A 25,329-nucleotide genomic window follows, 5' to 3' on the forward strand; every position below is an offset into this window, starting at 1 on the left:
ACTGCTGTATCCTCAGCTTCTAGAACAGTGCCTGGCACATTGTAGATAATAAATGTTTGTTGAAAGAATGAATACAATAAAGGCAAATAATTCAAGGAATAAAGAAAGGCTATTAGAGAATCCATGTGTGTGTGTGTGTGTGTGTGTGTGTGTGTGTGTGTGTACCTGTTCGAAAAAATCATGGTCTAACTACAAAGCAAAATAAAACATAACATGATTATAAGAAGCTGATGGAATATAAGAGGGACTCCCTTTGACCTTGATAGTAGAAACATTCTCTTTGGAGAGGCCGAAAGATTGTGACATAGGACTTGTAGAGAAGGAACTGTATTCCTGGCTCACTATTTGGCTGGGTTTTGAAAAATATTTACATAGTCATGATAATGTAAATCATGACTGGTTTTCAGGTTTTACAGTCAACATGAAGACAAAGCAGGGAAGAGCTGGTTGTGGCTGCAGGACAGAATGTAAATGTTAATAACCTAGACAATGTGAAGGAAAGATCAAACTGACAATGTGGGTCGTTCAATGGGCAGAGGGAGGGTGGTGGCTCTAATATCCTTGTCCTAAAAAGTGGGTAGTCAAAATTACCTGTCAAAAATGGATGGAATAAGGAATAGAGGTTTGAGTATATGTATTTTTTCAAGTTACAAAGTTAACTAGGAACAACAAAGGAATATCAGCGTTAAACATTGCAGGGGAGTGGAGGGAAAGTGAGGCAGTGTACAGAAACAAAGCCCTCATTGTCATACTTGAGAGTCAACAGGATATTGTCTAAATTTTATAAACCAAGAGACAAAGTATATACATGTTATCTAGAGTTGTAAAGGGAGCCACCAGCAGAACTAAGTGCAAGAACTGGGTTTTTTTTTGTTTGTTTTTTATAAATTTATTTATTTTATTTTTGGCTGCGTTGGGTCTTCGTTGCTGTGCACGGGCCTTCTCCAGTTGCGGAGAGCAGGGGCTACTCTTCTTTGCAGTGTGTGGGCTTCTCATTGTGGTGGCTTCTCTCATAGTGGAGCACGGGCTCTAGGCGCACGGGCTTCAGTAGTTGCGGCACGTGGGCTCAGTAGTTGTGGTGCATGGGCCTAGCCACTCCGCAGCATGTGGGATCCTCCCGGACCAGGGCTCGAACCTGCGTCCCCTGCACTGGCAGGCAGATTCCCAGCCACTGCACCACCAGGGAAGCCCAAGAACTGTTAAAAGGTTGCTTTGAAGGGGTGGGATGGAGATGGGGAGAGTCAAGGCAGGGGACCATTGTTTTTTATCATGTGCTCCTTCTTACTGTTTGATTTGTTGCCATGTATGTGCATTACTTTAATAAAAATAAGATCTTAAAAACTTCATGTTGATCTTACAACAAAATAGTTATATATCCTATGACACTTTATGACAATATCAGAATGGGTATGTGGATATCCAATTAGACTTGCCTCCACGGAGGAAAATCACACTGTAATGTGCCTTGCATATGTTTATGAAGAGGGTTGGAAAGGATATTATGGGACTTAAAACATTGGCAGTACTTGAGCATAGTAGTGGAGGTTCTGGTATTCGGCATCATACTGGCCTGGGTTCAAGTCCTCTCTCTGCCATTCATTAGTTGCTCTGTCATGGGCAAGTTACCTCCCTCACCCCCAGTTTGTCCGCCATAAAAGGAGGCTAATGCTCAAACAGTAGAAATGTAAGCCCCTCAAGAGAAAGAGCCACCTCTGTAGAGGTGCATAATATATAGTTGATGCTCAATGTCTGCATGTGAGGCCCGAACCTGCCTCACAGGTATGTGTTGATGAAGGACTCAATGTGCAAAGAGCAGGGGAGAAGGAGTGTTAGTTCAAAAGTGGGTAGCCGGTTTCCTCGTCTATGGGAAATTTGCCTTTGGTTTAATAAAATGTAGTCATTTTGGCTGTGGAAAGAATAGCTCTCAGGGCTTAGAGTGATACAAAATGAATTAAATTGCCCTGTACATAAAAGGAAGAAAACAATAAGAATTCACCAGCAGCTCAAGGGAGAGGGCACATGAGCCTGGAAATGGAAAGGAGGGGAGCTGCTTTCTCTGAGTATTGGGAACAGAAAGAACCCAACAGCGATAGGGAGTGGGGTCCAGGAGAAGGGTTGGTTAGGAAGCTTTTCCAGTGATGGGAAAGGCTTAGGAAACGTGAAGAACAGGAAAGTCTGATGTCCAATATTAAGTTGGTTGCTAGGCTGTGCTGTACAACTTAGATGACTAAAGAAGTGATAGGTAGCCTTGGAAGGAAATCTTTGCCACTTACTCCCAGCCTTCAGAATTTTCCAACATTCAGAGGTACTGATTTTTATATAGTTTGGGGGAAGGGAAATGTGTTAGGAGAGGACTGGTGGTGAGGATATTCTGGGCTTCTCATGTAAGCTTTAGGTGTCTGAAATCTTGGATGTCCCGGTACTAGGCAGTTTCATCCCCTGACATTCTGCAGTAAGCAGTCTTTAGCCTGCCTTTCCTTATCACCTGAACAGAGCTGCTTGGTGATAACTCAGCTTTTCATCTTTGTTCCTAGTTAATATGTAGAATCTATATGATTTCAGGTATTTTCCTGCTGATTTATGAATGCTGGAAACCGGTCTGGGACACAGTGACCTAGGTTCATCAGAGTTTATGGGCAGATGCTGAAGTTCAAAAGATTCCAAGAGTTTACAAAGAGAGAAGGTGGGAGGAAATCTCTCTAGTCAAATGATGAAGATTGTAAGTGAATTTATTTTTTTCTCTCCTGTTAAGGTTTCATCCTGTCCTCTGATCCCCAGATCATAAGATGAATGATTATGGTATTATGCTATGAAGGTGTTTGGCATTGAGAGGCACTGGGGAAGTTTGGCTTTGAAAGTCTCTGGGAATGTCTCTCTGATGGACATGGACTGAGATTTTGCCTGAGTCCCTTGAGTCCAATATCTCCTAAGGATCTGACTCTATATTCTTTTAAAGTTATCCCAGGATCCCAAAGGCCACAACCAGGACTTAAAATGTTGTGGAATTTAAAATGATGGAGGTTGTAACAGAGGGTAGATATAACAGAGGGCGTTCCATAGGGAAGAAATCGTATGAGCAATGGCTCCTAAGAGAAGGCAGGGCACATCTGGTAATAGTGAAGTGTTTGTTTGGAATATACACAGTACTCAGAAAAATAGCAAGAAAAAGCCTGGAAAACTAGTCAGGGCTAGATTTTGGGAGAGTCTCAAAATCAGAGTCAGACATTTCTTGAAAGAGTAGTTTATGCTCATTGTCAGGAATACCTCACCTGCAATTCACATCTCAACTCACTGCAGTAATAAAACTTCTGCATGGCATAGACTCCCAAACAGTGGCTTCAATCAGACATACATGTATTTATCTCACCTAAAAGAAATCCAGAGTTAGGCAGTCCAAAGTTTGTATGGTGGTCCTATGAAATCGTTAGAGATCCCGATTCTTCTCAGTTTACTCCTCCACTATCCTTAGGGTGTGACCCTTGTCCTCATGGCCTTTATTCCAGGAGGCTACGTGTCCAGGTAAAAATCAGATTTTCTATTAATAGGGAAGGAGAGGAGAATGTATACTGGAGTAAACAGTTATCGACCTATGCCACAAGTGTGAAACTATCCCCTCCGTGGTCACCAGAGACCAGACCACTACCTGACTGCTACAATCCCTAGACATTTTTCAGGACTTTTCTTGACCTCTGGGTAGTATTCAACACTATTGACTCCTCCTACCTTTTGAAATATTCTCTTCCTTTGGTTTTGTGGCATTACTTTCTCCTGCTTTTCGCTCTGTCTCCTTGGTCATTACTTATCTCTCTCCTGGGCTCCTTTTCCTTCACCTATGCTGAGGTTGCTGTTGGCCTCCAGGGCTCTTCCCTGGGCCCCGTCTCTTCTAAGGTTTTTATTCTTCCCAGGCCCAGGGAAGAGCCGTTAGTATTCCATATGTTAGTGAAAGGGGTTACCATCTACACATTTGATCTCTCAAATTAGATTCCCAAAAGTTGTCTTTGACACTTCCCTCCTCCTCACCCCTTTCCCTACATCCAACTATTCATAAAGCCTTGCTTTTTATTTCTTTAATATCTTCTGAATTCAATCACTTCTCATGACCTCCACTGCTACCACTCTAGGCCTAACCACAATCATTGTTTACCTGGATGACTACCCTCCCTTTTTCCAGGAAGACATCTAATTCATACTCCTAATGGGTTAGGCAGCTAGAGTGGTGTTCTTTCTAGAACACAAATCTATGTTGCATCCAAGCCTAGAACCCTTCAATAATCTCTCAGTGTTATCTCAGTGTTATCAAGACCAAAGTCTTTATCTTGGCATTCAAGGCTTGCCATGATTTGAAAGGGATGGGAATTTGGGGTACTAGAACTGGAAGAAAAGAAGGGCTGTGTCTAGTGTGAAATAAAGCCCTGTAGATGGGGGGAGAGAACCTAGGAGGTAAGAAAGTGGTGAGCTGATGTCACAAACTTGGAGGGAGCAACAATTTAGAGAAAAAGTCAGGCGAACAGAAGCCCACCATGAATATCTGTGAAGTATGTGTGTATGTGTGCATGTGTATGTTGAATTGTCCATAGAACATAGGGATTCATATTTTATTTGCTTAATAGAGGAAAAGGTGACTTCATAAAGCAGAAGACATAACCATTTGAATTACTTTTGATATAGGAAACATATTGAATATTAATTCTATAACTGACCACTGTGTTGACTTTTATTATGGTTTCTAACAACATTAATTGATGCTCTCAGGTTGTCCAGGTCTGCATTCATATACTCTGTAATTAATGATAATGTTGTTTACTTTCAATTTTTTATACATCTTATTTTGTTCTCTTGAATAGACCCAATTATTGATACTTATGTGAATTTATTACGTGGTAAAGGTGCCATTTCAAATTAGTGGGGGAAAAGATGGATTAATTTGCACATGGTGTAGGGATGAGGCTATATTTTTGGAAAATAATTAATCTTTATACAAAATAAATGTTGGAGTGATCAAACATTTAAATGTAAATAATAAAACCATAAAACTGCTTGGAATAAAAGCAGTGATTATTATAACAGGAGTGTGGAAAGCATCTCTAAGCATGAAGCAGAATCTAGTCATGGTAAAGGAAAACCTGATACATTTCACTACATAACAATTAATCCTTTTTGTATAGCAAATATTATCCTAAATAACATGAAAAATATTTGTAGTATATGCAACACATAAACATGCAAGAGACATTGCTGGTGGAAATGTTATTCTGTGTATCTTTTTAAAGTTGACAAGTTTTGTATCAAAATGGAGTCAGCACTGCTTGTAATAGTAAATAAAAAATGAAAACAATCTAAATGTCTATGTATCCTGGACTGGTTAAATACATTATGGGACATTTACAGAGAAAAGATTATGGAGCAGTTAAGAAAAATGTGCACTATGGAAAGCTGTTTAGAATATATAACTGGGAAAAAATAAAACAAACCCTGGTCACAGAACAGTAGGTATAGTGTACCATTTGTGGGGAGAAAACCCAAATAATTAGTATATAAATAGAAACAAATCTGGAAGAATGTATATCAGAACGTTAGTACTGGTTATTTCTGGGGCATGAGATAAGGGTGGCCTTTCATTGGTATGTTACATATTTCTGCATAATTTGAAATTTCACAACTACAACATGTTACTTTTGCAATAAGCAATATATATATATATATAAACATATTCAATGAATGAATCGCTTTGAGGCGGTAGTTTTGGTTTGGAATGGCTTCAGACCAAGCCTGGTACAGTGGCATAAACACGGGCTTCGGCGTCAGACAGCCCTGAGCGGGGCCCCATTGCCCCACCCCCGAGGAAGGAGAAGGGGGGTGGCAGGGGGCTGCGGAAAGGGGCTGGGCTGGGCTGGGCTGGGCTGGCTGCAGCTCTAGTCCAGAAGGCTGAGACTTCGAGAGGGACTGAGAGAGGGCAGACGAATTCCGGACTCGCTAGAGGACAAGGTGAGGGACGTTGAGATTGGGGTTTCCAGACAGTGGTTCCAGTCCCCTCGAACCTAGAGCCAGGCAGGTGGTCAATTTTTACTGCACCACTGCAGCTAGGGGAGAGGTTACTCGGAGTGGGATGTAGGCAACGAAGACGACCGAGAGAGTAGTAGGCTGTATGGACTGGAGAGCAGAGGCTAGTTGAGGAAGAGGGGGAGAAAAACTGGGAACCGGGCGTGTTGAGTGGTGGATGGAGAATATGAGGGGGAAGGGGAATACTAAGAGGAAGTGGAAATTAAGAGAAGAAAACAGGGGATGTAGAGAAGGGTTAAGGAATACTGGGGGAGGGGGTGCAATGGTAGCATGAAGGAGGATGTAAGGAATGGGAATCCGGAATTCTGTGGGGTAAATAGGAACGGCGATGGAGAAATAGGGAGCAGGGAACAAGGCAGAGGGAATACGGGGTGGTACGGAGTGGGGGATAAGGAATGAGGAGCGGGCGGGGGGGAAGGGCAGACTGGCTGGGACGGAGGCCCCCTAGGGAGGCGGAAAGGGGCGGGACCACTTCCGGCCTGGAGGGGGGAGGGCAGTCTGAGTTTATGAGGGGCTCAGAGGGAGTGGACGCACTCAGGAGTAGTAGAAGGACGAGGTGAGCAGGGGGGCCCAGTTCTGGATCCGAGCCCGGGAGGGGTCGGCCCCACCCTCTGGGATCTGGAGAAATCCTGCTCTAAGGACCGGATCATACCGGATCCATCCGGCCGGGAAGGGAGGGGACAGGACCCTGTTTGGCTGGGCCCAAGATGGAATCACTAGCTCAATACTGATTTGAGGAGGGGGGTGTATTAGGGAAGGGGCGGAACCAAGATGCGCTTGGCTCCTGTTTGGAGGGGGGCGTATTATGAAAAAGGGCGGGACCGGACGGTGCAGTGGACTTGGGCTGGATGTCAGCAGGGGAGGGGCCTGGACCCCCAGACGCTGCGACAATTTGAGAGAGAGGCTTGTTGCGGAGGGGGCGGGACCGAATGGTACTACGAACTTGGAGAGGGGCGTGTTGGAAAAAAGTACTGGATTGAGCCTCTATTTACGCATGCGCACTATGGATCTCTGGAAAGGGGCGTGTAGTGAAAGGCCAGCTTGGAGACAAGCCAGCTGCCAAATGCGCATGTGCACGGTGGACATCAAAGAAAGCTTCTGCTGGGAAAGCGGGCGGGGCTGAGATGGGCCCTGCAACGGATGCGCATGCGCACTGTCGACTTGCGGCTGGGGGGGTGTGCACTGGGAAAAGGGGCGGGGTCCTCAGAGCTGCCGCGCTGGCACATCTTCCTGGAGTAGGGGAGGGTACGGCTGCAGAGAATTGAGATCTAGGCGCTCTGGATTACTGAATTTGAGAACGGGGGCCTTGGGGGGTGGGGAGAGGGTTTGGGATTGGGACCCTAGGGAAGGTGGGTATCAGCCTCCAGGCCGAGCGGGAGAGAGGACGTTAAGTGAGCTCGCCTCTTAACCCAGGCCTTCTCTCCTTCAGGCTCAGCTCTTGCCAGGCCAACTTGAGACATGTCTGACACAAGCGAGAGTGGTACGGGTCCAACCCACTTCCAGGTAAGCCCTTCTTCTGCCCTCTCCCTAGCTGCATTTGCTCTCCAGCCCCTGTTGCTGCCCCAAATCTCTTGGCACCTCCCCTCCCATCCCAGCCCTTCTCCATCTACCTACCTGCTTCGTTGCCGCCTCCCTCCCCCAAGTAGAGGGAGGGAGGAGGGAAGGAAGGAGGGAGGAAGGAAGGAGGGAGGAAGGAAGGCGGGAGGGAGGGTAGGCCCGCCCCTCTTCGCTCAGAGGAAAGGGAGGCCTTGTTGGGCTGAGGTGGTCAGAGCACACTGCAAGTAGGAGTTAGTGTAGGTCAGAGAAGTGAGGCCCTGGAATTTTGGGGCCATTTGCCTAGTTGGGGGTGGGGAGAAGGTCTGTGAGCTTCCCTGCTTCCTCTTGCAGGCTGAAGCTTCAGAAGAGGACCGTGGCTTGAAGATGCAGACCCTATTGACAGTGACCCAGAACTTGGAGGTCTCAGAGGCACCGAAGGCCTCAAAGGCACCAGAGGTCTCAAAGGCCATGAAGGTCTCAAATGCTGCAGGAGTTTCAAAGACCACAGAGATCTCAAAGGCCACAGAGGCTCAGGAGGTATCTGCCACTCAGGCCTCAGCTACCACTAAGCTGACTGATACCCAGGTTCTGGCAGCTGAAACGAAGAATCCAGCAGCTGACACCAAGATGCAGAATACTGACCCTCAGGCTGTGACAATGCCTGCTACTGAGACCAAAAAGGTCAGCTGTGGGGCTGATACGAAGGTCAATACAAAGACCCTGGAGACTGAGGCTGCTGCCTCTCAGGCTCTGGCAGATGAACCTGAGCCTGAGGGTGCAGCTGCACAGGCTCAGGAGAATCAGGATACTCGGCCCAAGGTCAAGGCCAAGAAAGCCCGAAAGGTAAGACCCTTGCCTTTCTGTTTCTCTCAGTTGGTTCATGGTTCTATAAACCTTTAGAAAGTTCCCTCAGCTCATCAAGGCTGTGGCGGGACACTAAGAAATGTGATATAATTCCTGTTTTCAGAAAGCTCACAGACTAGTGGGCACATGAGACAGGAATACGAACAGCTGCAATCTGAATGAAATGCAGTTTATATTTACATAGTAGCTACCATATGTCAGGCCTTGAGCTAGGCACATTCACACAGGTTATCTCATTAAATCCTGAAAGTAATCTAGTTTTGTAGAGAAGGAAGCTGAGTCCCAGAGAGGTGGAGTGACATGTCCAGATGGTATAAGCAGAGCCAGTGGTGCACACAGGAGGAGGAGAAGCCTCAGGCCCCATCCTTGTGTTGCTCCTGGCCTGGTGGGAAGATGAAACTCCTGCTTGGAAAACAGTGAAAGACAAATCCAAGACTCAGGCAGTTACTACAAGAGTGGGATTAGAGGGGACTTCAGGAAGAGAGAAGATGAGGAAAAAGGACCATCTGCATCATCTGGCAATGTTGTGCTTGCTCTCCATTGATGCAGGTGAAGCATCTGAATGGGGAAGAGGATGGCAGCAGTGATCAGAGTCAGGCTTCTGGAACCACGGGCGGCCGAAGGATCTCAAAGGCCCTAATGGCCTCAATGGCCCGCAGGGCTTCAAGGGGCCCCATAGCCTTTTGGGCCCGCAGGGCATCAAGGACTCGGTTGGCTGCTTGGGCCCGGAGAGCTTTGCTTTCTCTGAGGTCACCTAAGGCCCGTAGGGGGAAGGCTCGCCGCAGAGCTGCCAAGCTCCAGTCATCCCAAGAGCCTGAAACACCACCACCTCGGGATGTAGCCCTTTTGCAAGGGAGGGTAAGAAACCTGTCCTCTCCACTCAGCGTTATTCACTGCTTTGCCTGCCCTCTTCTCTGCCATTCTCTCAAGTCTTCTGCAAGCATGTTTTGATCATTCCATCTTTTCCTCCTCTCCCAGGCCAATGATTTGGTGAAGTACCTGTTGGTTAAAGACCAGACGAAGATTCCCATCAAACGCTCAGGTAGAGTTCTACTAACCCTCCCTTCCCCCAGCTCTGTTCTCCATTGCCCTCTCCCCCATGTGCTGAGGGCATTTCTTGCTCTCCTGCTCCCACTTATGTCCTCCTAAAGTTCTAATTTAGCAGTAGTAGTATCTCTGTTCATTAGCTTAGAACGTGTTTATGCCACCCACAGCAGGGTTGGTGAAGGGTCTTTAGTTTGGGTATGGGGGCCACCCGGCCTCACTTCTGCCCAGGTGCTCGCAACACTCTCCCCTTGCAGACATGCTGAAGGACATCATCAAAGAATACACTGATGTGTACCCTGAAATCATTGAACGAGCAGGCTATTCCTTGGAGAAGGTGAAGGGGCAGACCTGGGGGATGGGTGCAATGGGGTAGCCTTGAATCAAACAAAGGTGTACATGTCTTTACTGGGGGGTACCACAGAGACTAATCCAGCCCCATCACTGTGCAGATGGGCAGACAGTGGCCTAGCAAGGGGCATAGACTAGCTTGAGGTCACACAGTAAGTCAGTGGTAAAATCACAGCTAGGACCCAAGCCACCCAGCTTAGTCCTGACTTCTGTCCACTGCTGGACATGTCCTATAATGTATTTCAGATGTTCTTTCTCCCTTTCATTCCCAACTCTCTGGCTGCCTAGATTCCCACTAATCACAAAGATGATGTTGATTAAAAATAATGCATTTGTTGCCTGTTTGCCGTGTGCTGGCCACTCAGCTAAGTGATTTAAGGGCATTATCTCACTGATGTTTCTCTCTGTCTCTCACACACACACACACACACACACACACACACACACACTCACACTCACACACACACGCACACCCCCCTAGTCACAGGGGGAGCTGTGGGATGCCCAGAAAGCTGAATTCTGTGATCTCACAAGCTGTTTTCCACATCTGCAGGTATTTGGGATCCAATTAAAGGAAATTGATAAGAATGACCACTTGTACATTCTTCTCAGCACCTTAGAGCCCACTGATGCAGGCATACTGGGAACGTAAGCTGGGAAAGGGCTGGGGTGGGAGGGAGGCTTCTGCTTTTGCCCATGGTACTACTCCATCCCTGTCCTCTCCCCACATCCCCTTAGGAAGTCAGGAAAGACAGAGCCTAAAAACCCCTATTCCAGCTCCTACACGTAGTTGGAGCCCTGCACACAATAGTGATACCTGATTATGATTTACTGTATTGTGTAGAAGCCTGGGGCAGGGCACTCCTACTGTCAGGCTTTTTGTTTCTCCCGAAGCTTCCCAGGAAAGCAGACCTGTCATTGCTTATCTCTTCCTGTTGGCCTTGGTAGAATGGTTCTCACAGGAGGGCTTCCTGGTATGAGTGGCTCATGATGTTTGAAGGCCAGGAGCATCAGTGGGGCTGTGCGTAGAATTCTCTTGGAGCTGAGGGGTCTGGGAGAGCAAGAAAGGACTCACATTGGCTGGGTGTCCGGGTTGTACTGGGTTGACAAGTACAAGTACAATTCTATCCTCTCAGCAACCTGGGGAGAGGAGAATGTGATTTTCCCATTTTATGAATAGGAGAGTCTAAGTGCCTTGCCCAGGGTCACATAGAGCTTGAAGCATAGACTGGGCAGAATTCTCTCATATGTGAAGAATCTGGGAGAAGCTAGCCTAGTGAGCTGGCTGGTGTGTTTTTTGCAGATAGCTCCTGGATGTAAACCTTCTCTCTCTCCCATTATTCCCCTAGGACCAAGGACTCACCAAAGCTGGGTCTCCTCATGGTGCTTCTTAGCATCATCTTCATGAACGGAAATAGGTCCAGCGAGGGTGAGTGGCTGGGCTGGCAGCTGAATGGGGGGTCATGGTCGGAATTCCACATGTTCATTTTCTATCCCTGTTTCCTTTTGCCTCCCCTTGCAGCTGTCATCTGGGAGGTGCTGCGCAAGTTGGGGCTGCGCCCTGGGTATGATTGGGCTCTGTCAGTGCTTGCTGTCTGTGTTGTCCTTTGGCAAGAGAAGATGGTCCCAGGATTGCATCAGCCTGGTGATCTGGTGGAGTGGGCAGGGTTGCTGGACTGGGTAGAGGGTCCAGGGTTCTGACCTGGGTGGATGGGGAAATGGTCCTGAACTCTGCTGTCTGTCTCACTGACTCTTGGGCTTCTGTGGAGCTTCCATCTTAGGTTGGAAGCCTCTTTTCCATGTTGGAAATGTCTCTGCCCACATCTGGGAAGTGCAACAGCCCCAATTATATTTATCTATGTATGTAATTATGTATGTATGTATGTATTTTATCATTTTCTGCTGTCAGGATACATCATTCGCTTTTTGGGGATGTGAAGAAGCTCATTACTGATGAGTTTGTGAAGCAGAAGTAAGTGTCTAGTGTTCCTGTGTTCCATGCATTTTGCCTGTCTTAGAACTGAGTAATAAAGCTGTGGTGCACGTGCATGTGCATATGTGTGCGTATGCAGGTGGTAGTTTATTCCTGAGGTAGTGGCAGAGAACAGAAGCACACATTTCCTGACCTACTTGTACTCTCACATATGCCTTTGGAACAATTCTTCAAGGGAGGGATTGTCATCACCAGTATTGTACGCATGAGGAAACTGAAGCTCAGAGAGGTGAAGTAATTTGCTCAGGGTTATTATACAGGTAGCAAACGGAAGAGTTGTATTTAGATCCTGGCCCCAATACCTTGGTTCTTTTTTACTATGCTAGCTAGGGCTTCATAGAAATTAATCTCCATAAAGAAATGCCATAGAATGGTAGCTGTAAGCAGCCACGTACTGTGCTGGGGTCTTGACTAGTACATCTCATTTCATTTTCATAACTACCCTGCAGAATAGCTGCTGTCATCTCATCCCCTGTATCAGTTGAGGAGCCTAGGGCTCGGAGAGTGGAAGCCTGAGCATGGCTCTGGCTGGTAAAGGATTCATTTGGACTTGAAGCCCAGACCTCCTGACTTTTCTGGCCAGGGCCCACCCTATTCTTGGTCCTTGGAGAACATGTGTGCACTCATACAAGTGTACTAGCACACACCTGTGGGCTCACATACAGATGGTCGAGAGTATGCATGGAGTCCACTGCTCTTGGTTGACTGTTTCTTCCTGTACAGTCATTTTCTAGGGTGGACTGTCCCAGGGTTCAGCCAGGCCATGGACAAGCCCCATGGTGAGGTGTGCTCAGAGCAGGGGGCCTGAAGAAATGGCTCCTCTGTTTACAACACACCCAACAGGAACCTGGGTTATTGTGACAAGGGGCACAAAACTCGTGGCCTTCCTATGAACAAATGCCCTACACGTGCCCCCTGCACCTCCACGTGGCTGCTGGGCAGGACCAGTGGGATAGGGCTGAATATAGGAAGAAAAGCTGCAGTATTTAGTGGGGGAGTTTTCCACCTAAATGCATGAGTGGGCCACGAGTGGTCTTACAGACATAAAGGCTTTGAACCTCTCTTTTCAAGGTACCTGGACTATGCCAGAGTCCCTAATAGCAATCCGCCTGAGTATGAGTTCTTCTGGGGCCTGCGCTCTTACTATGAGACCAGCAAGATGAAAGTCCTCAAGTTTGCCTGCAAGGTAATTGGAGAGCTGTCCAAGCCTGGCACATCAAGAGCATGGGGTGCCACTGTTTAGGGTAGGCTGTGTGCAGAGCAGCCTGCAGCTCATGCATGAACATTCTGAAGCCTGTATTAATGTGCAAACACTCTATCTGAATAGTTTAATCCTTAAAACTAACATGTCATTGCCTTACTGCAGATGAGAAAACTCAGGCTCAGAGAGGTTGTCAGGTGTTATGTCCAAGGTCGCAGAGATAGTAAGTGTCAGAGCAGGGATGGAATATTAGGTGTATAATTACTAGTAGTATTTATTGTATTACTATAATTTGCATCCTGTAGGCGCTCAGTGTTCAGATTATGATCCTTCAGATGGTTGTTATTCCTGTTTCAGGTACAAAAGAAGGATCCCAAGGAATGGGCAGCTCAGTACCGAGAGGCAGTGGAAGCAGATATGAAGGCTGCGGCTGAGGCTGCAGCTGAAGCCAAGGCAAGGGCTGAGATTAGAGCTCGGATGGGCATTGGGCTCGGCTCTGAGAATGCTGCTGGGCCCTGCAACTGGGACGAAGCTGATATTGGACCCTGGGCCAAAGCCCGGATCCAGACGGGAGCTGAAGCTAAAGCCAAAGCCCAGGAGAGTGGTGGTGCCAGCGCTGGTGCCAGTGCCAGTGGCAGCTTTGGTGCTAGCACCAGCCTGACAGCCACTCTCACGTTTGGGCTCTTCGCGGGCCTTGGTGGAGCTGGTGCCAGCACCAGTGGCAGCTCTGGTGCCTGTGGTTTCTCCTACAAGTGAGATTTCAGGTATCTATTTAGACTTGGGGGAAGCCGGGCCTCGGGGGAATGGGATGAGGAGCTGGGTGGTTATAGGAAGGCCAAGGTTGGAGGACCACATGGAGAGTGTGAGAAAACACTACTTTTGGCATTTTATTCCTTCTTTTTTGGTGGATATCAATTGACTTTTTGATTTTCTTTTACTTGTGTTTTCAGATATTCCTAATCCCAGCAGTCTTTCTCTTCGAGCCAGGGTGCATCCTCAGAAACCTACTCAACACAGCACTCTAGGCAGCCACTATCAATCAATTGAAATTGACACTCTACATTAAATCTATTTGCCATTTCTGAGTTTATTGCTTTTTTTGGTGGGCTGTCACATTTTGGTATCACATTTTAAAATGAATTGGGAAAGTTTCCACCTCAATCTGTGCTTAGCTTTAGGTGACACTGTCAAATAGAGTAAAATTAGAGCAAAATTAGCATGTTTCTCTAGGATAGGTTGGGCCCCATCTCTAGCCTATAGAGCAGGCAGGATTGCAGTGGTGTGAAGAGTCATGGGGATTATAGGCATAGAGGACACACTTTGAAGAAGAGCCCTGAGGTGGGCAAGTCTGGAGAAGAAAAATAGAGATTGAACATCAAGTATAGACTCTCCTTTTGAGAAATTTGGGTGAGACAAGAAGGAGGGAGAGGGAGGTAGCTAAAGGGAGATACGGGAACAAGTAGGGATTTTCTTGGGAAAAGAGAGAGAGACTTGAGCAGGCAGGAGCCAAAAGACAGGGAGATGTTGAAGGCTGACTCGTGCAGCCCAGTCCCTGAGGAGGTGGGTGGGGAGGACCTGTGGGAAGGGACTGTACAGAAGGGACTTGGAGAGGGGACTGTGGAAGGATGTTAGGCAGTGGAGAGGCCCCAGTAGAGCATGGAGCCCATGGTTTTTGGGAGACCCCTTCCCCGTGGCAAGGTGCTCAGTAATCTTGTAGGAATCAAGATGAGTGTTAGTTTATTCCAAGGTTTTCATTCTGTTGTTTGGTTGTGGAATAAGGACAAGACCAAGGGCAATGAGTGTGTGAGTCTGAATCTTCGTTACTGTATCCACAGTGTCTGACATATAGTAGGTTCACAGAATGGTGGAAGAGATGGACCGTGGGACCCAGGCAGGCTTGGTGAGGAAGACGAGGAGATTGTGTGACAGACTGGGAGACAGTGTAGGGGTTTGTGGACAGGAGTCTCTGAAGCCTATGAATAAGGCAGAACATTAAGTGAATATACTAAGTGCCTGCTACGTGCCATGTTCTAGGTGTCTGGGAAGGAATGTTGAGAGAACTGGAAGGATAAACTGGGGCACTAGTCAGATGGTCAGACAATGGGATGATTATATTTAAGAAGAGAGCAGAGATAACTCTGGGTGATGAGAAGGTCCAAGGAGTAGGTGGTTAAACGGGAGAGAAGGTGATGGTTCCTATACATGAGGGGTCAATGGCCTGGGAAGATGGGGTATTGGTTGGGTTATCCATTTGGACAGTGAAATCACCGAGGATGGAGGCAAGTGCCAAAGTCCCTTCGTGTAGTCCTCCCAGCTCTAGTGCCCACTAAGGCATGCGGCCTGCAGGCAATCAGAGATCCACCTTTGCCCTGTTTTGGGGAGTATTTCCCTGGACCTTTCTTTCCAGGAAGCTCTCATCATCTAATTGCCGCATTACCAGATTCCTTATCTGGGACAGAGTCTTGCAAACAATGAGGCTCTAGTAACAGCTGCCTTTCCCCTCCTGTAGACTCTGTAAGCAGTAAAGGAACAAGGTTTGCTGCTTAGGGAACAGGATCTAAAAAAGAAAAAGCTGCACCTGGAGCAAGGTAGTTCCTTGCCTGTGGTCATGAATTGAGACCTGCTTTTGCTGCCGAGGTTGTTCTTCACTGGAAACAAAGATTCTTCCATTAATTCCATAGGCCATGGTCCCTTCTGGGTGGATAGTACCTGGGAGAGGTAGACAAGGCCAGAGGCAGCTTAGACCTAGGAAGGACTCTCTAGTGGGTGGGTACCACGTCCAGGGCCCTCTCAGACTTCCAGGTGATGTCCATCTGAAAATGGAATGGGTAGGGGGGGGGTGATGGTGAGGGGTGGCAAGGAACTTGGGGACTATGATTCTAATAAAAATTGAGTTCAAAGTGCTTGATAGAGATAAGGGTGAATCATAGTCATGAAGAACTCTGACCTTCCCACTTACCTTCCCTCTGCAGACCACTAGGTTTGCAGGGCTCCCTACCTCTTCTCCTTTCCTACAAGGCTTAGACTTTGACAGGGCAAGTGATGGACTTTTTCTCACTACCCAAGTGTAAGGACTGAAGGCATGTGAGGCAGGGAGGAAGAGATCAAGTCCAGTTCCAGGCAACTGGGGAGTGGCCAGAGCTAGGAAGAGGGAGTGCCAGGGGAAATGGGGATAGACCCTGGTTCATGTTTTTTGTCAGCTTGGAGGCCACTACTACAATGGAAGAATTCCCACAGTATATCATTAATTCCAAATAATTCTAGAATGTATCATATATCCTCCATTTGGCTAGGAGTGGGAAAAGCTCCTAGAGCAGTTTATCTATTTTTTATTATCACCCCCCAAGAAGCCTATTTAGACATTTTTGTCCTAATTGCTACCCCCCATGAAATTTGAATATCACAGATATACTGTATATCTATTTAAAAATTATGTACATTTGCACTTTATACATAAGAAGATATTTTATTCAATATAGGGTTTATAGTGACTAAATAAAATGTTTAAAAGTTTAACAATTTGTAAAAGCTATGAACATTTAACTATTTGCTGAGCAACTTTAAATGTAACCTATTTACACTGTAAGGTATCAGAGTACATATGTAAATTAGCAATTTATGTAACTGATGATATTAGCAGTGTAATCAAAATTTTAAAATACTATTCAAAACATTTTTTCAGCAGAAGTAAAACAAATGAAGTTTTAAATTAATTTCTTAAAAATTATTTTTAGTGAAATTAACTTTTAAGTGTTGCTTGATATGAGAAAACTTTTAACTAGCTCTTGGATATTCATTCAGGTATCATCAACATTTTTCTTTTCAGTACTTGACATAATTAATGATAGATTGAATAACTTTTGTAGAATTAAATAAAAGCCATTTTTCTTTAATTCTCAAAGCCCAAACAACACACAGAGCCACTGAGGATCAAACATAAAGGCAGTCAATGGCAGCCAAAAGGCACAAGCTGGTCACTTCTGCAAGAATGAGCAATAGATTGAAAGTCTTCCAGTCATAGCCATCTATTTGCCATGGTTTTGTAGTGTTGATCTTGCATACATTTTGTGTATTTTCCTCATTGTTGCTCATGTGAAACCCAAGAAAACCCAGTAACAGAAATTAAATATTAAAGAGTAAGATTCCTCAGGTAGGGCTGAGCTTTAGAGGGCCACAAACTATTGTAATTTTTGTGAAAGTTTTTTGTGATTTTTGTCCCCCAGAAGGACCAATTTTCACTCCCTTGTGGGGTGATTACCCACCATCCTATCTTCCCTTTACCCCTGCATTGAGAATAGAAACCCTACAGCAACATTTCACCTGGACTGAATAAAACAAGGTAGAATGAATGCTGAGTGGGGTGTGGGGAAGAAGAGAGAGAGAGAGGGAGGGAGAATGAGAGGAAGACAAGAAAGGAAGGGAGGGAGGGAGGAAAAGAAAACAATAAATATCTACTAGAGACCAACCATTTGTGAAAACAAAATGGATAACAATATTTTTCTCCAAACTTACACTTTCAAAAATGCTTTGGTCCAACATAATACTATTAATCCATGTACAATTGCCATTCATCCCTTCAAAAGGAGATCACCCCAAATCTTATTACCTACTATCTCCAGCCTCCAGTCTAGGAATTTTTGGGTGATGTCCTTTTCTTTTCTACCTACCTTGCAACCCATTCTAGATATGCTACAAGCTATGAACTAGATTGTACATTGAACCACCATGACCTGTGAGTGTATGGGTATTGTATCATTTGGATAATCTTTGGATCATCACTGTGTATGATGTGGATGAAGGTACTAAGGGGATTTCCTGGGACTCATATACTCATATATAGAAGGTAGATTAAGCCCTGCTCCAGTGGGTCCAGCAATCCTGAACTGCAAGTTGTGCGTTATGCTCCTGAGACCTTAGAGGTTGCCTCCACAATGACTGTGTGGAATCTGAGCTCTTGGAGGTCCTACCTGTATTGGCTGGCTGTAATATGCGTTGACCTTTTGCCACCAGACATAGCAGTGCTAGGGTCATGCAATGAATCTCCTGAGTTCCAGACATGCTCTTCCTTACCCCATTGTGTAGCAGAGAGAGTCCCTATTTCCCCTTGATAGTTGGGACCACTCATCCCAGCCACATAGTAAACACCCTTTTTTTTGCCTGTTGGTTCAATGTCATGAGGAACTCCAAATGGCCAGGTGGAAGTCTCAACTTCCTGTGAATCAAAGTTTTGCAATTGTTTCACTAAGTAAAGTGATGAGAGGTGCCATTCCCATTTCCACCCTTTGGTTTCTAGACCTGTGTATTCTGTTTATGGGAGAAAGATCATCATATATTGGTCGTTGATTCACAGAATACACTGAATTCTGCAGGATGGCCCCCCGAGCTCACAAAGTGTTGTTTCCTAACTGTCACCAGAACTAAATCTTCCATAGGCCATCCCACCCTTCTACAAAGGCGGTTGCTTATGGGTGATTGCCCATCGTCGTTAGACCATTTGTCTTACCTCTTTCACTGTGAAATGTGTTCCTTGACCAGAAAAAAAATATTGTATGGGATATCTCAATGATGTACAAAGTGTATAAAGTAATTAGAAAATCCAAGGATAGTGGTACTGGTAAAAGCACCAGGGAAGGCAAATCCATTCCAGAATATTTGATTATTTCCATAAGGATAAATTGATGCCCACTCCCTGATGGAAGAGGTCCAATGTAATCCCTCTGTCATCCAAGGATTTGTTGGTCTCCCCAGGAAATGGTGACATATTGGGGTTTCTGCTGTTGAGAAATTGGGCACTCAACAGTGTTGGTAGCCAAGTCAACCCATGTGATGGTAAATCCATGTCAAATCTCTGCATAACATCCATCCCTTTTACAATGGCAATTTTGTTCACTGGCTCATCTAACAAGCACTGGAATGTCTAGAGAAAGAAGTTGACAGATTTCTACAGGCTGGGTCATCATGCTCCCATTTGTAAGCATTCACATGAGACACAAATATTCTCACACTCAGCCCATTCCGAGAGATCTGTTCACTTACTCCTCATATATACGTAGGCAAAGCAATTAGACTGTGCCTTACATGTAATAAGCGCTCTCTAAGTATTTTGCTGCCTTGTTGTTATGGCTCAGTTCTCCAATCTTGTTCTTTCCCAGTGTCTGACAATCTGACAAGACTGTTAATTGGCATTTATCAGTGCCCTGGCCAGGTCACTTTCTGAATTAAGAGATCAACCAGATGCACAGCTCCGAGTTTTGCCTCCTAGGAGAATTTCCCTTCCTTACTTCCCATCAGGGTCACATCTCAGTGGGGCTGTTAACTTCCAGTTAGTCCCTACTTATCATACAGCATCATCTGCAAACCATGTTCCTGGGTTTTTTCTTCTTCAGTAAGCTGGTTATTGGGAACTCACCACAAGGGCCTAGAAGTGAGCTGAGGGAGAGCAAGCAGTGTGGCATGAGTAGGGACTATGGGAGTTTGCACCTCCTATAATTTGCTTTTGCTTTCAGGACCTGCTCCAGACTGACTTTGTTTATACCGCTGCTCTTTGGTGATGGAGTGTTGTTATTGCCTGTCCAAATTTATGGCTTGGCAGATCAGATGGCACCAAGCCTAGGATGGGCAGCTCAGTTTAAATGGTCACTTGGGGTCCCATGGTTAGGTGTTCAAACTCTACCAGGGCCAGTGATTTAACTTTGTTAACTCAATCATCAGGTGCCAGGAGCTGTTTCTCAAAAGGAGGGTAATTATTTGACAAAGAGCATGGCTTATGCTCCAAAACTCTAGAGGCTTGTGCTTAGATTCTCTGCTTAGGGCTTGTCACAGGCCCCACACAGCATCCCAATCTGTCACAGACGCTCACTCAACTCACTCAAACATTTACTTGCTCATTCCACAAACCTCTGCTAGTGACTACAGTGTTCATGGCCCGTGCTGGGTACTGGGGTGGCCTGTTCTCAAGAACAGTGAGGGAAACAGTGACAGCACCAAAAGGAACCACTTGGGTTTGTGGGAGCCCAGATGAGCAAGTGATTCACCCTTCTTCTGCATATAGGCATGTTATTAATCACAGATGTTGTGTGAGGAACATCTGCACAAATGTACAGTTACAGGCACACATTTTCATGTACAAATATAGGCATTGTGTACACGCATTCTAATTACGGAATATGAGTCAGCAGTCAGTGTGTTCTGGTGGAAGGAGTCCTGACTGAGAGGCGAAGAGGGTTAAACTGCCCCAGCTCCCTCACAGGGTCCCCGTGTGGCCTGGGGCATGTCTCTGGCCCTCTCTGGCTTCATGTCTGCTGCCTGTAACATGCGAACAGCATTAGCTCACCCAGCCTGGTCTTCATGAGCATCACATTAGATAGTAGATGGGGAGCACCCAGAGTACTTTGTGCCCCAGGAGACTTATATCTTCGCTAATTTATCTTCAGTTTACCGATTCAGCGAGCCATCTGCTTTTTGATGGCATTCTGACTGATGAAGAGAGTAAATGGGAAAGAAAAGGGGAATGAGTGAATATGTGAGTAAGGAAAGAGTGGGTGAATGTAATGTGAGCAAATGCATGAATGAATCAGTAAATATGAATGAGTGAATGACTGAATGAGTTGATCAGTAACCTTCTCCTATTTATTCTACTAAGGGATTCAGAGTCCACACTTGCTTTCCTCTGGAATCACCACTGAGAATGGAAGGGCAATGGGAGGACAGTGTGAAGTGCAGGCTGACCCAGAGGACATCATCTCAGGCCCTGTATGCCAGAGAGATGTCCTGGCTGCCAGGCTTGCTTCAAACTTCATCTCAAGGTGTTTGTTTTTCCATCTCAAGGTGTTTGAAGGCCACACTGGCTACGGCCAGCAGAATCGCTATGTGAGCTGTCAGAATACAGATTCCTGGACCCCACCCTCCTGGAGTCTGCTTCAGTAGGTTGGGGAGGGGCCCAGGAACCTATCTTTTTAACCCATTTGCAAGTGAACTTGATGTCCAGTCAGATTGGAGAACCACTGGTCCGGCCTAGACGCCTCCGCTGAGGGACAAGTGGACAGGCACAGAGAAATCACCCATGTCATGTGGCCACTCTCGCTAAACTGTTTAGCTTCGGATGTCCTACCTACTTGGATCCTGCTGACCCAGAGAGACAGTATGGAATACAGACAAGAGAGAGACAGACACAGACCTGGGTTCAAATCCCAGCTTTGACCTTCTCCAAAGGTGGGGCAGCAGGCAAATCACTCACTGGCTCTGCTTCACTTTTCCCGTCTGTACGATGGGGACGTGCAATCGATGGCCCAGGACCACTGTGAGAATTTGAGAAAATTCCTCTCTGCAAATCACTGGTACAGAGTAATGAAGACCTGATGATAATTGTAATCATTAGCATTATCGAGCACTTACTAAGATCCAAGTATGGTTCCAAATGCTTTACATAAATGATCTCACTGAATTCGCACAAACACTGTCTATGAAAGAGGAGCTATTATCCTTCCCGTGCTACAGATGAGGAGCCTGAGGCTTAGAGAGTGTGAATAACTTGTCCAGGGGCCCACAGGCAGCATCTGAGTCCTTGGAGCTTGCACGCTTAAACCCTAAGCTATAAATGGCAGCTCCCTCCCCCCTTCTCCTTAAAGGTTAAAACGGAGGGGAGAGCCAATCCTGTGGGGATAAAACAGAACAAAGACCTCTGAAAGGAAGGAAGCCAAGGGAATGTATGTAAGCAGACGCCTCAGAGAGTATGGGGGCTCAGTTTGCCCCTAAGCTTCCTGACAGCTGTAGCAGGAAAGGGGGGTGGGGAGCAGAATTCCCTAGTTTCCATTTTCTGGAAAAAAGGAGGCACAGAGGCATGTCTAAATGGACATTTGTCTTGGGCTGAAATTCCAGAGGAGTTGATCTTGTGGCCAGCTCAGCAAACATCCGGGACCAGAAGTTCATCTGTGATTTCATGAGGCGCTAAAAGTCTTATTCACACACGTGATTCTGAGAGTCAAGAAGCCAGAGGGGGAAGAAAACACATGAAATTCTATCTAGAAGAGAACGTTGCTGGGCTGCAGTTTCCCACAGCAGTAAGGGGCATGGGAGGAGATCGAGGCCCTGACTGTGTATCTGTCTCTCTCCACAACACACACGACACGGTCTCTCCGGGAGGAGATCCAGGCTCCTGGGGACATGACACTCCTCCAGAGACTGGGCTCCCTGGATGGATGGCAAATGAGCCAGGATGAAGTTGTGAGTGAGGGCCAGGCTGCCAGAGCCTGGGAGCTGAGTGGGGGCTGGGTCTGTCAGGCTGGGCCCATGGAAGAGGCAGAGTAGGGGGAGCTGGTTGTAGGATTGGGAGAGGAATGTAGCATTTGGGCAGGTGGAGGGGCGTTGCAGGCAAAAGGAACAGCAGGTGGTGCAGGGCTTACTTCTCACCCTCCCCAGATATTGCCTCTTTTGATGTCCCTTTACCTGACTTTCTGCCTGGTGAGCTCTCCATCCCACCTAACCCCTCCCCACCCATGCAGGTGAGGCTGACTCGCCCCCATCCACCAGGATTGAGAGAGGAGAGACCAGTGTCCGAATTACCTTCTGCGCGACACTGCAAGACCAGTCTGCCTTCTCCAGTTCAGGCATCAGGGCCGACTTCGTGGTCCAGTATGATGTAGTCATGGAGGACATCGTTGGAGATGTGCAGGTGAGAGGGCCAGGAGAATGGAAAGAGCGTGGGCTCTGGAGTCAGACAGACCTGGGAAACAAGGCGCTGGCCTCCACAAGGTGCACGTTTGTTTCTCCCTAGGGATCAGTGAGGACTAGTGAACACGGATAGGACGGTGTGTAGCGACACATGACTTCACACCTGGTGAGGCACATGTGTCCCCCAAAGGGTTGGACACCCGGAACTGTATAAACTGAATCAAGATCCAGGTGAATACATTCCTAACTGAAGCAAGTCATAGCCCACTCTTAACCAGACCTTTCGGAAAGGCAACCATTGGCCAGCGATTAGTCTCTCACACTTTCTGCAGCTCTGATACTCTCATGTTCTCTTGGGCTTTCTGGATGTCTCTAAGTTTTAAAAATTCTTTTTGCCTCACTTGAGCCATTTGCCTAAACAGGGAGCCCTTAAATTCTGAGCTCACACACTCACGAAGAATGTGCAGAGGTCCCACGCTCTACCAGAGGGGTAGAGGCTGATCCGGGACCCTTGGCTTCACAACAACAATTGCATGGCAGCCTGAGAGGTCTGGTCCCAGCCTGCTTCTCCCACCACACCTCTCACTGCCTCCAGCACACAAACCATCCTCCAGCTGCCCCACACCACGCCACACCACACACCAATGTCCCAAAGCACCTGAACCTGCCAGTCATCTGTGCCTGAGTATGTGCTCATACTGTCTGCCGCCCTGGGAATGTCTTCTCCCTCCTTTTTCCACTGGTGAGTGTCCTCCTCATCCCTGAAAACCTTGCTTCAGTGCCACCTCCATGATGACCCCACCCCACTTACAATTCCTCTCTCTGCTCTGGGCTAGTATAGTGCTTTGGTTACACCTCTCCTCATGCACTTACTTATTCATTCATTCATTCATATGTGGACTCACCTCCATCAAGCTGGAAACATCTCTAGCCCAGTCCTGCCCTCAGTGACTCTGGGAAGTCAGGAATGAGTTGGACACAGTCCCTAATCTCCCTTTGGAAATGTCCCATCCTGAGGTAACTCGATACATAGAGCCAGAGCAGTCATAAAAGGTTCTAAGGGCTGTGTATAAATATGTAATGGGTTACGTATGGATACCACTGAGGAGGGTTTCACGAGAGCCTTCCTGAACGAGTTGGCCTTTAAGTTAGCATAGGAAAACTGAATAGACTTTACCTCCACCTGGGCCGATAGGATGAAGGGGAGGGCATGCAGAGAGAGGGGAATCGCATATGCAGAGGCACAGAGGTATAACAGAGGCCTGTTGTGTAAGGGGAATAGAAGCAATTCACCCTCTCAGAATAGGAGCTGAGGGTATCATGCCAGTAGGTGGCAGCAGGGCCTTAACCTGGTGTTCTGGTGTGTGTGTGTGTGTGTGTGTGTGTGTGTGTGTGTGAGTGCACACGCGCGCGTGCACGTGTGAACTGAGACATTTGTCTGCTTGTTCATTCTTTACCTCTCCCATCATTGCCTGGAGTAAAGATACAGATAGAACAGACGGAACTAGGCATTAAATAGTACGACTGATACTCCCATCCACTGTGTGCTATGATTCCTGCATCCCCCAACCAAGAACCCCTCAATTCACCTCCCATTTTACTTGAGTATGCCCGCCTTTCAAAGCCCAACACATTTACTCCATGGGCACCTAATCCGTTATGCCCACTGCTGGCTGATGTCAGGAACCCTGAAGTGAATCACACACAGATCTTATTCACTGTCTCCAGGTGAAACAGAGAGACACGAGAATGACACAAGATGAGAAGTGCTTTATCAATGACAACGTAAGTATGATGGAAGCCATCATGAGGGGTGAGGAGGTCAGGGAGCCTTACCTGGGTCTTAAAGAATTCAAAGAAGTGTGCCAAGTTGGGAAGGGGGGCTCTCAGAAGGCAAAGGCAGTCTAGTAAACTGAGGGCTGCATGATACAAAGAATAGAGGCTGGAAATATCCAGGGGTGTGTAGGGAACTACAAGTGGATTGGAGTTCCTGGAGTTTTGATTTGAGGCCCAAGAAATGCTAAGAGGTGAGACTGAAGGCCATGAGTGCTGCAGGGGCTTGATAAGGAACATAAAATTTATGTTGAACATGCCCAGGGAGCCCTGAGAGGGAATGACGCTATGAGGTTTGTGTTTAGAAAGACCAGACCTTGCAGCTGCTGCAACGATGCATGGACGGGAGGGGCCCCAGGAGAAGCAGGGAAACCAGAGGGAAAGGAGCCCTAAATTTGGACTTCATTAGTTTGGGATGGCGAGGCGGGTTGGGCCTGAGACATATCCAGCAGATCAAACCAGCATGAATTTGTGGCTGGTTGGATGTGAGGAGTGAGGGACACAGGAGGATTCAGGGGTGACACTCAGGTTTGTATCTGGAGTGACCATGTGGATGATGGTGCCTCTAAATGACAAAGACACGCAAGGCTGAGATGGGAGGAAGGTAATGAATTTGTTGTTTGGGCAGCATACATTGGAGGCTTCAGCCATCCAAGGGAACAGGTCCAATGGTGAGTGTGTATGAAGCTGTGGAGGGGGAAGAGTGAAGAGCATCGGACTGGGGAAAGAGTTGTGGGGTCAGCAGTGGAGATTCAGGGGTTGAATCCAAGAGAGCTAG

General features: G+C 46.8%; 2 protein-coding genes and 1 non-coding gene across 4 annotated transcripts in view; all 3 read left to right on the top strand.

The window, feature by feature from the left end:
- The first annotated feature begins 5,917 nt into the window (after positions 1-5,917).
- Positions 5,918-14,134, top strand: LOC132417964 (melanoma-associated antigen D2). Of its 2 annotated transcripts, none has more exons than XM_060001845.1 (13): positions 5,918-5,985; positions 7,490-7,563; positions 7,948-8,439; positions 9,010-9,318; positions 9,439-9,502; positions 9,762-9,841; positions 10,409-10,503; positions 11,205-11,284; positions 11,378-11,420; positions 11,765-11,827; positions 12,920-13,034; positions 13,407-13,813; positions 14,000-14,134. In XM_060001845.1, the coding sequence occupies exons 2-12, from the start codon at positions 7,519-7,521 to the stop codon at positions 13,803-13,805; spliced, it is 1,785 nt and encodes a 594-aa protein (XP_059857828.1). In that variant the 5' UTR covers positions 5,918-5,985; positions 7,490-7,518; the 3' UTR covers positions 13,806-13,813; positions 14,000-14,134. The 2 variants fall into 2 exon arrangements, with proteins under 2 accessions (XP_059857828.1, XP_059857829.1); XM_060001846.1 differs by lacking the exon at positions 5,918-5,985 and adding an exon at positions 6,553-6,616.
- On the top strand, positions 12,630-12,758 carry LOC132419095 (small nucleolar RNA SNORA11). The gene has a single exon (XR_009518107.1). It is a non-coding gene; the product is annotated as a small nucleolar RNA SNORA11 (small nucleolar RNA).
- A 6,613-nt stretch (positions 14,135-20,747) lies between the features above and the next one.
- The window catches only part of ITIH6 (inter-alpha-trypsin inhibitor heavy chain family member 6), a 32,723-nt gene continuing 28,141 nt past the window's right edge, over positions 20,748-25,329 (top strand). Inside the window, 2 exon segments of the mRNA XM_060002053.1 lie at positions 20,748-20,918; positions 22,549-22,719. Coding sequence (XP_059858036.1) covers positions 20,748-20,918; positions 22,549-22,719 — 342 coding nt within the window.

Source organism: Delphinus delphis, chromosome X, assembly GCF_949987515.2.
Source record: "Delphinus delphis chromosome X, mDelDel1.2, whole genome shotgun sequence".
Classification (NCBI taxonomy): domain Eukaryota; kingdom Metazoa; phylum Chordata; class Mammalia; order Artiodactyla; family Delphinidae; genus Delphinus; species Delphinus delphis.

Excerpts from the sequence above, each read along its gene's own strand:
- LOC132417964 (XM_060001845.1), top strand. The coding sequence starts at position 7,519 with ATGTCTGACACAAGCGAGAGTGGTACGGGTCCAACCCACTTCCAG. Across the intron at positions 8,440-9,009 it reads AGGCCAAGAAAGCCCGAAAG|GTGAAGCATCTGAATGGGGA; the intron begins GTAAGACCCTTG and ends CCATTGATGCAG. Across the intron at positions 11,285-11,377 it reads CGGAAATAGGTCCAGCGAGG|CTGTCATCTGGGAGGTGCTG; the intron begins GTGAGTGGCTGG and ends CTCCCCTTGCAG.